The sequence below is a fragment of the Scyliorhinus canicula genome, chromosome 20, assembly GCF_902713615.1.
Source record: "Scyliorhinus canicula chromosome 20, sScyCan1.1, whole genome shotgun sequence".
Classification (NCBI taxonomy): Eukaryota; Metazoa; Chordata; class Chondrichthyes; order Carcharhiniformes; family Scyliorhinidae; genus Scyliorhinus; species Scyliorhinus canicula.
Genome location: NC_052165.1, coordinates 26,240,926 through 26,255,867, shown reverse-complemented (window position 1 = coordinate 26,255,867; position 14,942 = coordinate 26,240,926). Strand labels below are relative to the sequence as shown.

The 14,942-nt window shown below is 43.9% G+C and overlaps 1 protein-coding gene across 8 annotated transcripts in view; it reads left to right on the top strand.

Moving 5' to 3' along the window:
• The window catches only part of mdm2 (MDM2 proto-oncogene), a 96,822-nt gene that overhangs the window by 43,373 nt on the left and 38,507 nt on the right, over positions 1 to 14,942 (top strand). For 6 of the 8 annotated variants that reach the window (XM_038780453.1, XM_038780451.1, XM_038780452.1 and 3 more), the window contains 3 exons: positions 4,135 to 4,263; positions 4,340 to 4,423; positions 4,924 to 6,185. In XM_038780453.1, the coding sequence (XP_038636381.1) occupies positions 4,135 to 4,263; positions 4,340 to 4,423; positions 4,924 to 5,445 (735 nt within the window). In that variant the 3' untranslated portion in view covers positions 5,446 to 6,185. Of the gene's footprint in view, positions 1 to 4,134; positions 4,264 to 4,339; positions 4,424 to 4,923; positions 6,186 to 14,942 lie in introns of those variants that run through there. The other 2 variants (XM_038780455.1, XM_038780456.1) reach the window with 1 other exon arrangement.

Here is a 14,942-nt window from a genome sequence, read left to right as displayed (position 1 = left end):
AGACCAGTTACATTTTCCTCCAAATCATTTATATACACTACGAACAGCAAAGGTCCCAGCACTGATTCCTGCGGAACACCACCAGTCACAGCCCTCCAATTAGAAAAGCATCCTTCCATTGCTACTCCGCCTTCTATGAAATAGCCAGTTCTGTATCCATCTTGCCAGCTCACCCCTGATCCCGTGTGACTTCACTTTTTTGTACCAGTCCGCCATGAGGGGCCTTATCAAAGGCCTTACTGAAGTCCATATAGACTAACATCCACTGCCCTACCTGCATCAATCATCTTTGTGACCTCTTCGAAAAACTCTATCAAGTTAGTGAGACACGACCTTCCCTTCACAAAACTGCTGCCTCTCACTAATACATTCTTCCGTGGGATGTGGTCATGGCTGACTAAGCTAGCATTTATTGCCCTTGAGAAGGTGGTGGTGAGCTGCCTTCTTGAACCATTGCAATCTATGTGTTGTAGGTACACCCACACGGCTATTAGGAATTGAGTTCCAGGATTTTCACCCAGTGACGGTGAAGGAATGGTGATATATTTCCAAGTCAGGGTGGTGGGTGGCTTGGAGGGGAAGATGCAGCTGGGTGTATTCCTGTCTCCCTGCTGTTGTCCTAAGAGGTAGAGGTCTCTGATTTGGAAGGTGCTGTCTAAGGAGCTTTGGTAAGTTTATGTAATGGATCTTGTAAATGGTGCACACTACTGCCACTACATCGGTGATGAACATTGAAGGTGGTAGATGGGGTGCAAATTGAGCGGGCTGCTTGGTTCAGGTTGAGTGGAAGAGTATTCCATCACACTTCTTTTTTTTTTATAAATTTAGATTAGCCAATTATTTTTTCCAATTAAGGGGCAATTTAGCATGGCCAATCCACCTACTCTGCACATTTTTGGGTTGTGGGGGCGAAACCCACGCAGACACGGGGAGAATGTGCAAACTCCACATGGACAGTGACCCAGATCCAGGATCGAACCTGGGACCTCAGCGCCGTGAGGCGGTTGTGCTAACCACTAGGCCACCGTGCTGCCCTTTCCATCACACTTCTGACCTCTACCTTCTGATCTCCGGGTAAGCGTTCTTCAAGGCAGCCTTCAGGACATGCGACAACGCAGAATTGCCGAGCAAAAACTTATAGGGGGGGGGGGGGGGTCGGGGGTCGGGAAGTGAGATACTCAGAAAGTTTCCCGCCGCTGACCTCTTGTAGCCACAGTATTTATATGGCTATTCTAGTACAGTTTCTAGTCAATGGTAACCCTCAGTGTGGTGTTGGTGGGGGAATTCAGTAATGGTAATTCAACTGAATGTCAAGGAGAGATCATTGGATTCTCTCTTGCTGGAGGTGGTCATTGCCTGTTACTTTGCCACTTAGCAGACCAAACCTGAATGTTATCCTGGTCTTGCTGCATTTGGACAGTATCTGAGTCGTGATTAATGCTGAACATTGTGCAAACATCCCCACTTCTGACCTTATGATGGAGGCAACGAGGTAGCTGAAGATGATTTGGCCAGGACACTACCCTGAAGAACTCCTGCAGTGATGTCCTGGGGCAGATGATTGACCTCCAAAAACCACAACCATTTTTCTTTTGTGCTAGGTATGACTCCAACCACCTGAGGGTTCCCCCCGGATTCCCATTGACTCCAGTTTTGCTAGGGCTCCTTAATAATTCAGTAAAATGTCTTGATGTCAAGGGCAGACACTTTCTCTGTACCTCTCAAGTTCAGCTCTTTTGTTTGGACAAAGGCTATAATGAGGTCAATGAGCTGAGGGACTCTGGCAGAACCCAAACTAAGCTTCAGTGAGCAGGGTATTGCTAAGTATATGCCATTTGAACGCAGTTATTTACCCCATCCATCACTTTGCAGATGATCGAGAGTAGACTGATGGGGCTGGAATTGACAGGGTTGGATTTGTCCTTTTTTGTGTATGCGTAATACCACAATAGATTTCAACATTATTTGGTAGGTGCCAGTGTTGTAGTTGTACTGTAACAGTGTGGCTAATTCTGGAGGCAGAAGTCTTTAATACTATTTCTGGAATGTTGTCAGGACCCGTGGCTTTTGAAGTATCCAGTGCTTTCAGCCCTTTCCATGGAGTGAATTGTATTGGTTGAAGATTGGCCTCTGTGATGCTGGGGACCTCGTGAGGGGGCCATGATGGGTCATACAAAATAGGAACAGGAGTAGGCCATTCAGCCCCTTGAGCCTGCTCTGCCATTCAATAAGATCATGACTGATCTGAAATGATCATCCCTATACCCAATAAGAATTTGTCTACACCTGCCGTAAAAAATATCCAATGACCTTGCCTCTACTGCCTTCCGAGGCAAAGCATTCCAAAGTCTGACAAACCGCGACAGAAAATTTCTCCTCATCTCTGTCCTAAAGGCTCGGTGGCACAGTGGTTAGACCTGCTGCCTCACATCGCCGAGGTTCTAGGTTCGATCCCAGCTCTGGGTCATTGTCCGTGTGGAGATTGCACATCCTCCCTGTTTGCATAGATTTCGTCCCCACAACCTAAAGATGTGCAGGGTAGATGGATTGGCCACAATAAATTGCCCCTTAATTGGAAAAAATGAATTGGGTATTCTAAATAAAAAAAATTAAAAAAATCTCTGTCCTAAAGGGGTCACCCCTAGTTTTGAAGCAGTACCTCTTAATCTGGACTCCCCACAAGAGGATTATCCTCGCTGCACTTGAACTATAAGACCATGACACGTAGGAGCAGAAGTAGGCCATTGGATTAATCGAGTCTGCTCCCCCATTCCATGAGATCATGACTGATCTGAAATGATGTTCCTCAATTCCACTTTCCCACCTTGTCCCCATAACACTTAATTCCCTTACTGATTTAAAAATCTGTCTATCTCAGTCATGAACATACATAATGACCCAGCCTCTACAGTGAAGAATTGCATAAGTTCACTACCCTTTTGAGAGAAGAAATTTCTTCTCATCTGTCTTAAATTGGTGATCCTTTACTCTGAGATTATGCCTTCTGGCCCTAGATTCTACCATTCAGCATCTACCATTCAGTTGTCAAGATCCTTGCGAATCCTGTATGTCTTGATTAGACCACCACTCATTCTCTAAACTCCAATGATCACAGGCCCAACCTACTCAACCCCACTTCATAAGAAAATCCCTCCTAAGATCAACTTGGTGAACTTCTCTGGACAGCCTACAATGCCATTATACAATTAGTTTTTCAAAATAAATTTAGAGTACCCAATTACTTTTTTCCAATTAAGGGGCAATTTAGCGTGTTCAATCCACCTACCTTGCACATCTTTGGGTTGCGGGGGCGAAACCCACGCAAACACTGGGAGAATGTGTTTACACAATTACTTTGATAAGGAAATCAAAACTGTTCACCATATTCCTGGTGTGGTCTACCTAGTGTCTTGTATAGTTTTAACAAGACTTCTCTGTTTTGGGATGCAGGCAAACATTCCATTTGCCATCCCTCTTACTTGCTGAACTTGCATCGCTAGTTTTTTGTGATTTATGCATGAGGACCCCCAAATATGGCTGAAGCTTGTTGCAAATGCTTCAACTTTGTCTTTTCACTGAAATGCTGGGCTCCCCTATCATTTGAGGATGGGGATATTTGTGAAGCCTCATCTCATTAGTTGTTTAATTGTCCATTACCTTTCACCGTTATTAATGGCAGGTTTGCAGAGCTTAGATCTCATCTGTCAGCAATGGGATCACTTGGCTCCATCTATTGCACACTGCTTTTGCTGTTTGACATGCAAGTAGTCATGTGTTATATCTTCACCAGGTTGCCAGCTCATTTTTAGGTATACCTGTTGCAGCTCCTGGCACATTCTTCACTCTTGATTGAACCAGAATTGATCCCCGGGGGCCTAGTGATAATGGTAAATTGGGGGACATACCAGGCCATGAGATTGTGGTTGTATGCTGCTGCTGATGGCCCCAAGAACCACATGGATACCCAGTTTTCAGTTGCCAGATCTGATCTATCCCATGTAGCACTTAATATTGTCTGAGAGCATTTATTTTCAAGTAGCTAGATTATGCTTTCCTTTGTGAATTCTGATATTTTAGATAGTGTTTTTCTTTGCTTTTCTTATGGACTCTTAATTTGTCTGCTTTTCTGTTTAGGATATTCATGTTGCTACAGAAGGTGAAGACTCCAGTGATAAATTCAGCGTTGAGTTTGAAGTTGAATCCGTTCACTCTGAAGATTATAGTGAATTCAGTGAGGATTCACAAGACCGAAGTGACAAAGAGGCAAGCTTCAAAGAAAATATTCTTTCATTTTCTATATGCTTTGATTTAAAAGATACTAAGGGTAACTTTTTTGCAGATTTATGAAGTTGCAATTTTTGAAGCCGCTGACAGTGACGAGGGCACCTTTATTGAAGAAATTGATCCAGAAATATCTGAAGCTGTAAGTTAGTATTTTTTGGAGTTTGGGTTGGCAGGCGTTTCTATATTGCAGTGTTGTTCTCTCTACATGGGTCACACTCTTTCTTCATACTATGTCCACACACCATAACCCCTGCCAATAGTTCGTTCTTTTTTTTTTTGAAAAGCCCTGCAGTAACAGTGATTTCAACAGGTTACTGATCTGACTCTGATCACAGCTGTGTCATTTAACAGAGGTGAAATGTTTTGTGTCCCAATTGAGTAACTTCCTTTAGTACTGAACCATCTGGGCAGCAGGCCATCTGTGCCACATTGCATGGCCTTCCAAGTCTGTGCAAAGCATTTTGCAATAAAGTAGTCCAATTATCTTTGTTTTTATTTCCCTCCCTACATACTGCACTGCAGCAGAGATCATCAACTAAATAGCCAACCTGCTGCATTGTCTCAGTAATTAAGTAATGCTATTTTTGTGTTTGTTTGTACTTCAAACAATAGCCTTACAGCAATAAAATTCAATTGCAGGATTATTGGAAGTGCTCCAAATGCGAAGAACTGAATCCTCCACTGCCACGACACTGTCATCGATGCTGGTCTATCCGCCAAGATTGGCTTCCTGATAAACCTAAACTTCAGCAGTCTGATAAGGAGCAGGATGATGGTATTGATGTTCCTGATTGCAAGAAACCGCCACTGGAGTCGAAAGAATCAAACTGCTCAGATTTGTTCAGCGAGACGTCTCATTGTTCAGAGTCACAAGAAACTGAGTGCTCGCAACCTTCGACGTCTGGTAGCTTCAACTGCTGCAGCCAGGAATCTGAAAAAGAAAATGCAGACAAGGGAGAGAAAGGCGAGTCGAACACTTTCGGACCTCTGGAAGCTTGTGTTATATGTCAGGCACGACCAAAGAATGGTTGTATTGTTCATGGTAGGACTGGCCATCTTCTCGCTTGTTACTCTTGTGCAAAGAAGCTGAAAAAAAGAAACAAACCGTGTCCTTTGTGCAGAGAACCAATCCAACTGGTTGTCTTGACTTACTTTAGTTAAATATATTTATTTATAAATGATTTGAGATTTAATTTCATGGAGTGAACTTCAAAAAAAAGAAAATTTAGGATGACTACCGTTTTAAGTAGTACTCCATATAAATTTATTAGCTTTATGATCATAATGGTAACCAATTTTGCCATTGGTATGATCAGGAAATGTCGTTCTTTGTTCTGTTAAGTTAATTAAAGATCACCCTCTAACTACGTGTTCTTTGTGTTAAGGGATGTACTTGATATTTAAAACATTCAAAATTAACGTCCAATTTGTGCTCAACTATTATAAGAACTTTCTGGAAAAATGTGATTTTCTTCATTAATAGGGTAATTCCCTTGGAAAAAGCACCATACTACACTAGAATTTAATCAAGAGAGGTGCTGATAATTGTACTCCACAAAATGAGATGTTAGTAGAATTTTTAAAAATGTTGACCATGCTTTGGCGGAAGGACTGATGCTCCTTGTGCGTTGAAGTAAATGAGTCTTCTCTTGGACTACTTTTGCACAAGAGTTGTTTTCACTGCTGACTGGAACAACATTGCCACAGTAAGAATTGCCTGGTACGAGAGAACTAAGAGAAAAAAACTATCTGAGGAGTCTTTTTAACAACTATATTAGATATTTGTATTACCACGCGCAGAGCATTTAATAGAATTTTTGTCTGTAATCCAGGTCATGGTCCTGAAAGATGACTTTTTTTCCACCTGCACTTTACCCTGATAAATTTGTAATTTTTAATAACTGTTGCATTGTCACAATATACTTGCATTTAAATCAAATACGTAGCTGTTTCCGTTTGAAACAGGAAGTCAACGCTGATGTGGTTACACTGGTTTTGCTCATACAAATTTCCTTGTGATGTAATCCATGGGTAGCCGAGGGACCAGTCAGTTGCTTAAACTGTATACATTAGGATATTTATGATATTATAAAATACAGATATATGTTAATATCTTTGAGCTGCTGAATGTTTGTAAGGTTAGCATGTAATTCTGTTACGGGGACGAGAATCCAGGTCCTCTGTCTGCTCTGACCGAAATATTTTTAGCTAATTGCTAGACTTGATCCTCATGAAAAATTGGCTGTAATTTCCGATGTTACCAACATCCAAATCTGTACTCTACAGGAGCTCTAGGCCCCTGATTAAGTAATCTTCCAAAACTGCTCCATTTATTTTGGTTGAATGAAAAATGGCCACTTCAGCAAGGTACAAGAGAGCAAATGGAAATGTATCTGAGCAGCAGGCAGTGCCTTGGAGTGTGGAGGGGGGGGGGGGGGGGGGGGGGGGGGGGGGGGGGGGGGGGGGGGGTGGGGGGGGGGGGGGAGGGGGGGGGGGGGGGGGGGAGGGGGGGGGAGGGGGGGGGGGGGGGGGGGGGGGGGGGGGGGGGGGGGAAGAGAGAGAGAGAATTGTCAGGGAGTTAGCAAGTAAAGTAGCACCAATTTCCAAACTGGCCATGTGGAAAACATTTGTTCAGATTCTCTATTGTTCAATTTCCAGTTACACAATTTACTTAATTATAATTGTGTGACTTTGTGCTTCATTTGGGGAAAGCAGCGCAAGTTGATTTATGGGCTTTTATTTCGCATGTATTATCCCCTCCACAATTGTTGAACTTGAATCATTCCAAATTGTTTCCTGAAGTAGATCAAAGTACTGTAGTATGGATTGAGAAATCAGTTTTAAAAAAATTTTGATTACCCAATTACCTTTTTCCAATTAAGGAGCAATTTAGCATGGCCAATCCACCTAACCTGCACTTTGGATTGTGGAGGTGAAACCCAAGAAGATACTGGGGGGGGGGGGGGGAATGTGCAAACTCCACACAGACAGTGGCCCGGGGCCAGGATCAAATCCGAGTCCTCAGAGCCGTAAGCAGCAATGCTAACCACTGCGCCAACTCCACACAGACAGTGACCCGGGGCCAGGATCGAACCCGGGTCCTCAGTGCCGTATGCAGCAATGCTAACCACTACACCACCGTGCCGCCCCGTATTGTCAAGTTTTATTGTCCAACAGGGTTAGTAATAAATCGATGGAACCTGAATTGGCAATCAACTGCTGTTAACTAATTTTGAGATATGAATTACAGTGAGAAAAAGTTTTAAAGATTTTTCCGAAGAGTAAGAGTTGGATGGGATTAGAGAGAACTTCATAGGTGGCACTGTGGTTAGCACTGCTGCATCACAGTTCTGAGAACCTGGGTTCGATCCAAATAGTTCAGGTGGCCAGTAGGTAAAACATCCACCTATGAAGCGACTGACTGTTTCCAATGCAATGTTTTCGCTAGCAGTTCTGATTGGGGGATGGAGGGAACCCTGTTTTAGATGACAACCTCCAAGAGTAAGCACTGCAACCTCGGTTATTTTAAGAACCAGCAGCAGGAGTTGGAAATTCAGCAACTCGAGCCTGTGGCACCATTCAGTACGATCATGGCTGATCTCATCCCACCCGTACTCCACAGCCCTTCAACCCATTGCTAATTAAAAATCTATTTACTCAAATGTCCCGGCATCCACTGCACTCTAGGGTAGTGAATTCCACAAATTCATAAGCCTTTGAGAGACATAATTTCTCCTCTGCTCGGTTTTAAATCTGCTACCCCTTATCCTAAAACTATGACCTCTCATTCTAGATTTCCCCACAAGAGGAAGCATCTGCTCTAATTCTATTTTGCCAATAGATTTTATCATATGTACGTCAATTAGATCTCCTCTCTTTTTCTTCTAAACGCAACAGACTATAGGCCTAAACACCTCAACAACAAAACTCTGAATTGCAAGCTTCTGGTGGTAAAAGTATTGCACAGTATATGCAACTTAAAAGAGAATCTGACCGTTTTGAGTATTTTAGACATTTATATGTTCCAACATGAGGAGTGTGAGCAGAGTGCTGCCCTCGCTGTCTCTATTTCCCTCCCCTGTCTGTGACGGTTTGTCTGAACTGAAGGCACTTGGATACAAGGATTTACTTGGTTGTCAGCCAGAAGCATTCATAACAATTGATCTTCCATCTGTAACAAAAAAACAATTTCTAATTGATAGCTATAATAGTATTCGAGCATTATTAAATACATTTGCTAGCTTCAAATGTTAATCCCAATGCGCCAGCAATATTGAAAATATAAACATTGTACAGGAAGCATGTTGATTTAGAAATTAACCCATTGGCTACATGTTGCGTCTCACCAAGAAAGAATTTGGCTATAGACTATTACAACCTAAAATATCTCTTGCTTTGAGGAGCCTCTGCAGTTTTACTTACCTTGACAAAGATTTATTTTCCATATTTTGAGTGGACAATTTGTATCCTATCCATCTTGTTTTCTTCATAACTATCTTCGCAGCTTCATGATGCAGATAAAAGTTGCGTAAGCTGGTAAAATGGCAACCATTTAACAAAAATAGGGTTGGTGGTCATTTAAAACTTTGATGTTTCATTCACCTGAGGAAGGAGCAGTGCTCAGAAAGCTAGTGTTTGAAACAAACTTGTTGGACGTTAACCTGGTGTTGTAAGATTAAAAAATTTGACATTTAACTGTTTTATTAAAAACACTTTTGTGCATGATAGAACCATTTTCTAAACAATATTCAAAAATATATTTAATATAAACCATAATAGAATATATTGGTAAGGAAGGTGCTGTTTAAGTTATTTTCAAATTTCAATGCAGTAGTTGAGTTGAATAAACTGATTTTGAGGGAGAAAAGAACTGCTTGATTTATTTTACCCATTAACCAATAACATACAGAGGTGTTTCAGTGGTAAATGTTTAAATAGTAGAATCATCAAGCCAGAAATTGCTCAAGATAGCCCTGTTGGACTTGATTCTGTACATTTAGGTTTGCATTGCTGTAAGTGCAAGCCAATAACACAAGGAAGGCAACCAGACATCTGGAAACTTGGTCAACAGAGACACACCGGTATACCTCCTTGCCCAATAAGCTTAACTGATCAAGAATGGAGAAAGAGTAGAACATGTGAAATAGAAGCAGAATTGGCCATTCGGCTCCTCATGCCTGCACCACCATTCATTAAGATCAGGGTGGATCTGTTGTGTTTCCAATTCCACATTCCCCTCCACCCCGATAACCCTTGATTTCCATGCCTAACAAGAATCTTATCAACCTCTTAAAAATATTGAATGACTTCAGAGGGAGGAAGTTCCAAGTTGCACAACACTCCTTGAGGGAAACAAAATCCTCCTCATGTCTGTCCTAAAGGATTTTAAAAGGTATCCCTAGTTCTGGATGCACCCGTAAAAACAATACAGCAAAGGAACAGGCCCTTCAGCCCTTCAAGCCTGTACAGATCATGGCCAAAACCCGTGGCTAAAACCCTCAGCACTTCCTTGTGCTGTTTCCCTCCATACTCATCCTATCCATGTATTTGTTGAGATGCCTTTTGAACGCTGTTTATATAATCTGCTTCCACAACCTCCCCTAGCAACGCGTTCCAGGCACTCGCCACCCTCTGTAGAAAACCTCTAAACTTTGCCTATGGACCTTAAACCTACGTCCCCTGGTGACTGAACTCTCCAGCTTGGGAAAGAGTGCCGGTCCATCTACTCTATCCATGCCCCTCATAATCTTGTAGGCCTCTATCAGGTCACCTCTCAACCTCCGTCGTTCTAATGAAAATAGCCCGAGTCTATTCGGCCTCTCCGCATAGCTAACACACTCCAGATCAGGCAACATCCTGCTAAACCTCTGCATCTACTCCAAAGCCTCCATATCCTTCTGTAGTGTGGCGACCAGAATTGTGCGCAATACTCCCAAATGCGACCGTACCAAGGTTCTATACAACTAGCATGACTTGCCAGTTTTTATACTTTCCATGTCCATCATGAAATGAAAATCGCTTATTGTCACAAGTAGGTTTCAATGAAGTTACTGTGAAAAGCCCCTAGTCGCCACATTCCGGCATCTGTTCGGGGAGGCTGGTACGGGAATTGAACCGTGCTGCTTGCCTGCCTTGGTCTGCTTTAAAAGCCAGCGATTTAGCCCTATGCTAAACCAGCTGTCAAATCCGTTCAGAATCTTCTATACTTCAAATTACCCCCCACTCTTCTATATTTTAATGGAAACAAATCCAGCCTGTCCATCCTTTCCTCATGCCTGCTCATTCCAGGCATCAATGTCCTTGAGGGAAGGACTAGTTGGCCTACATGTAATTCTAGATCCAAAGCAATGTGGGTTGATTCAGAAATGGCCCAACATGCCACTGGTCAATTAAGGATGGGCAAAAGCTAGCCTTGATACCCACACCTCATGAATGAATAAAATAAAACAGTAAACCTCTAAACTGCCACCAATGCATTTATATCCTTCGTTAAATGAAGAGACCAAAAGTAGAGATTGATAGATTTCCGATTAACAATAACGTAAAGGGATATGGAGATATTGGGCTGGATTCTCCGCCGGCGGCCCAGGGGTTTCCCGACGGCGTGGGGCTGCCACACAATGGGAAACCCTACTGACCAGCCGGTGTAACAGAGCATCCCGCCGGTGGAGTGAAACCAAAATATGGGGTGGAGAATACAGCCCATTGTGTGTAAAAGACATCAAAGTGTCTAACCAGCCATGATCGTATTGAATGGCAGAACAGGCTCGACGAGCTGAATGGTCTACTCTTGTTTCTGTGTAAAACTGCACACCGTATGCAAGAGTTATGACTCACTAGTGCCCTGTATACTGAAGTATTAAATCCTTTAATGTTCAATTCCACTCGTAATAAAGGATAGCGTTTCATGAGCTGTCTTAATTATTTATATACTAATTTTGTGACTTGTGCACAAGAACATCCAGATCCCTCTGCACCTCTGAATTCTGCGGTTCTCAATTTAAGTAATACGGGGAAGACTTCCGCACCCTGTTGACATGATTCTCTGTGGTGGGCGGCAGGATCTTCTGGCCCTGTCTTTGTCAATGGAATTTCCCACTGAGCCCACCCCACGCCACCAGGAAACCCGTGGCTAGAAAATACCCCAACTGTTTTTCTTTATTCTTCCTGCAACGGTGAACAACTTTACATTTTCCCACATTGTATTCCATTGGCCAAAGTTTTGCCCAATTGGGCAGCACGGTCGCACAGTGGTTAACATTGTTGCCTACGGCGCTGAGGACCCAGGTTCGAATCCCGGCCCTGGGTCACTGTCCGTGTGGCGTTTGCACGTTCTCCCCGTGTCTGCGTGGGTTTCAGCCCCACAACCCAAAAGATGTGCAGGATAGGTGGATTGGCCACGTTAAATTGGCCCTTAATTGGAAAAGATAATTGCGTACTCTTCTGCCCAATCACCCTTTCTATCCATTTGCAACTTCCTTATGTCCTCTTCACACCATATTTCTGACCTATCTTTGTGTCGTCTGCAAATTTAGCTACCATCCCTTTGATCCCTCTTCTAAGTCATTGATATAAATTGCTCCACTTGCTACATGCTGCGAATCAGAAAAAGAGAAATACAGTACTCTGTTTTCTGCCAGCCATGTTGCCCCCTACACCATGAGCTTTTATTTTGCATAATAACTTTTTATGTGATACTTTCCCTTCTGGAAATCCCAAGTACAGCATTTCTACAGGCTTCCCTTTATCCACAGTGCATGTTACTAATTCAAAGAATTCTAATAAATTGGTTAGACGTAATATCCCTTTCAAAACACCAAGCTGCCTCTTCTGCTGAGTTTTACAAGTGCCCAGCTATAATCTTAATAATGAATGGGCACACCTTCCCCATTGCAGAAATCATGCTAACTTGCCTATTAACCTGTTATCTGCTTCTCTTGTTTGAATAGATGGGGTCATATTTCCCACTTTCCAGTCTGACTGAATATTTCCAAATTCGAGAGCATTCTGGAAAATTAATATGAAGGGCACGATTTTACTAAATGGGAACAAAGTCTCATAGCGTGTTTAGCCACATGTTTCCCGGAGCTCGCAGAGCTGAGAAGCAACTTGTGCTTGATAAGGAGCCTCAACGAGGAACGAGCAGTCGAGGTCACACATAGCCCTGTTTTATACATTGAAGAGCTCCTCAGTGTAGCGAGAGATAGGGAAGTCATTTTAAGTGGCATCCTGATCTCTGAGATCCCCCCCCCCCCCCCCCCCCCCCCAACGCACTAAAGGAGGGTCCCTGTCCACCCGCTAGCATCCATGCACTGCACCTATGCAAAAAATACCATCTTGACACTGCCAGGCTGGCACCTGGGCGCTAATCCCCTGGGAGACCCCCACGAGTGCTGTTCAGTCTCGTTCCCGTTGGTAGACCGGTACCGAACGACGCTCACCCGAGGTCTCCAAGGTGAGGGAGAATGACCTCATCCCTCGGGTAACTCTGGAATCTGCACCCTAAAGTGAGACTAGCTGTCTCGCTTTAATATGCAGATTTGTTCACAATGGGCAGGATTTATGTCTCACGAGACCGCGGCTTCTATCGGCCATGCTGTGCCGTGGTGCGCTGCTTTTCGGGTGCAGTGTGGCCATTAACTTGTCCTTGATATCATAACTCATAAGAATTTGCTAAAAGTACCACACACTAGATAGCTTATTAGTAAAATTGAAGCCCGTGCGATATCGAATTTGTCGAGGACAAAGTAGAGAGCAGTGAACAGTTTTATTTCAAACTGGAGTGATATACACAGTGGTGGCCCCTAAATACCCATGTTGGCTCTTAGCTATGTATTAATAGCTAGGACTTGGGTAGTTGGGGCACGATCCCTTTGACATCCTTCCAGCTATGAAAGATGACAGACATACAGCAAACAATATATTTTTGGTGGGTGTCTTCATTTGGCATAACTTTGCTGTTCAGTGAAGAGACCAAACCTTGAGAGGCAAGTTCAGCCACAAGTGCTGCACATGCAACTGCGAGGTGATGGTACATACGAACTCACAGGCATCACCATTTTCCTCTCAACCAATGAGTCCCAGGTGCAATAATTAGGTTAAGGCCTTTGTGTCACCGTTTACAAGCATCCTTGAAGTGAAGCTTTGGGCGTCCTATGAGTTGTCTGGTTCAGGGTATCTCACCATACAGAGGTTCCTGGTTATGTGACCATTTTCCATCCTGCAGATTTGCCCAAGCCAATGAGGCCGCCTCAATGCTAACAAATTCAGGAGCTCCGTCTTTCAGATTTGTGTGTTGCCAGGCTATACAGGTAATGTGCTGCCGCCAGCAATGATGGAAATTGAGTTCCTTTTTTCTTGATCGCTGTAAATTTTCCATGTTTTACAGCCATACAGCAAGGTGCAGAGAACACAAGCCTTATGAACCATCAGCTTGGTCCTAAGGGTCAGCTTGATTTTTTTTTAATAAACGTTTTATTAAAGTATTTCTTTAGCATTTTAACAGCAACAAAATCAACAATATACATAAGAAGGAAAATATAATCATAGTGCAAATTCCACCTCCCTCTCCCACAGATCTTGACATTACTTACCCCCATAACCTACGCTAACCTAACCCCCTCCCTTCCCGCCCCTCCCTTTCTGCTGACGATTAGTTCTCTGCGAGGAAGTGACGAATGGTTGCTACCTCCGGGCAAAGACCCTCTCATGGCGAACTTAATTTTCTCAAGGCAGAGGAAGCCTGCCATGTCCGAAAGCCAGGTCACCGATTTCAGGGGCTTGGAATCCCTCAATGCCAGCAATATGCGCCTCCGGGCAACCAGGGAAGCAAAGGCCAGAACGTCCACCTCTTTCTCCTGGATTCCCAGGTCCTGCGATACCCCAAAAATCACCACTCCCGGACTCATTTCCACCCTCATATTTAATACTGTGTATATGGCGTCAGCAAACTCCTGCCAAAATCCCCTCAGCTTTGGGCATGTCCAGAACATATGGTTCGCTGCCCCCGCACACTTCGCACACCTATCCTCCACTCCAAAGAATCTGCTCATCCGGGCCACTGTCATGTAAGCCTGGTGAACAACTTTAAATTGGATCAGGCTGAGCCAGGCACATGTTGCGGTAGTATTGATCCTTCCTAACTCGTCCGCCCAGAGGCCCTCCTCTATCTCTCCTCCCAGCTCCTCCTCCCACTTCCGCTTCAGCTCCTCAGTCTGCATCTCCTCCGAACCCATAAGCTCTAAATCTAATACATCCTCTAGAGACCACCCTATCCTGAATCCCCCTTAGCTGCAGGAGTGGGAAGGTTGGTACCTGCTTCCATACCTGTAAATATCGGAATTCATTTCCCCCAGCCAATGCAAACTTCTCCTCCAGTGCCCTCATACTTGGGAAGCTACCTTCCAAGAACAAGTCCCCCATCCTCTCAATCCCCGCTCTCTGCTAAATTCGGAACCCCCGCCGTCCATCCTCCCGGGGGCAAACCAATTGTTATCGCAAATTGGGTCCACACCAATGTCCCCTCTGCTCCCACATATCTCCTCCACTGCCCCCAGACTCTCGGGGCTGCAACCACCACTGGACTGGTGGAGTACCGCGCCGGCGGAAACGGCAGGGACGCTATTACCAATGCCCCCAAACTGTGCCCTTACAAGAAG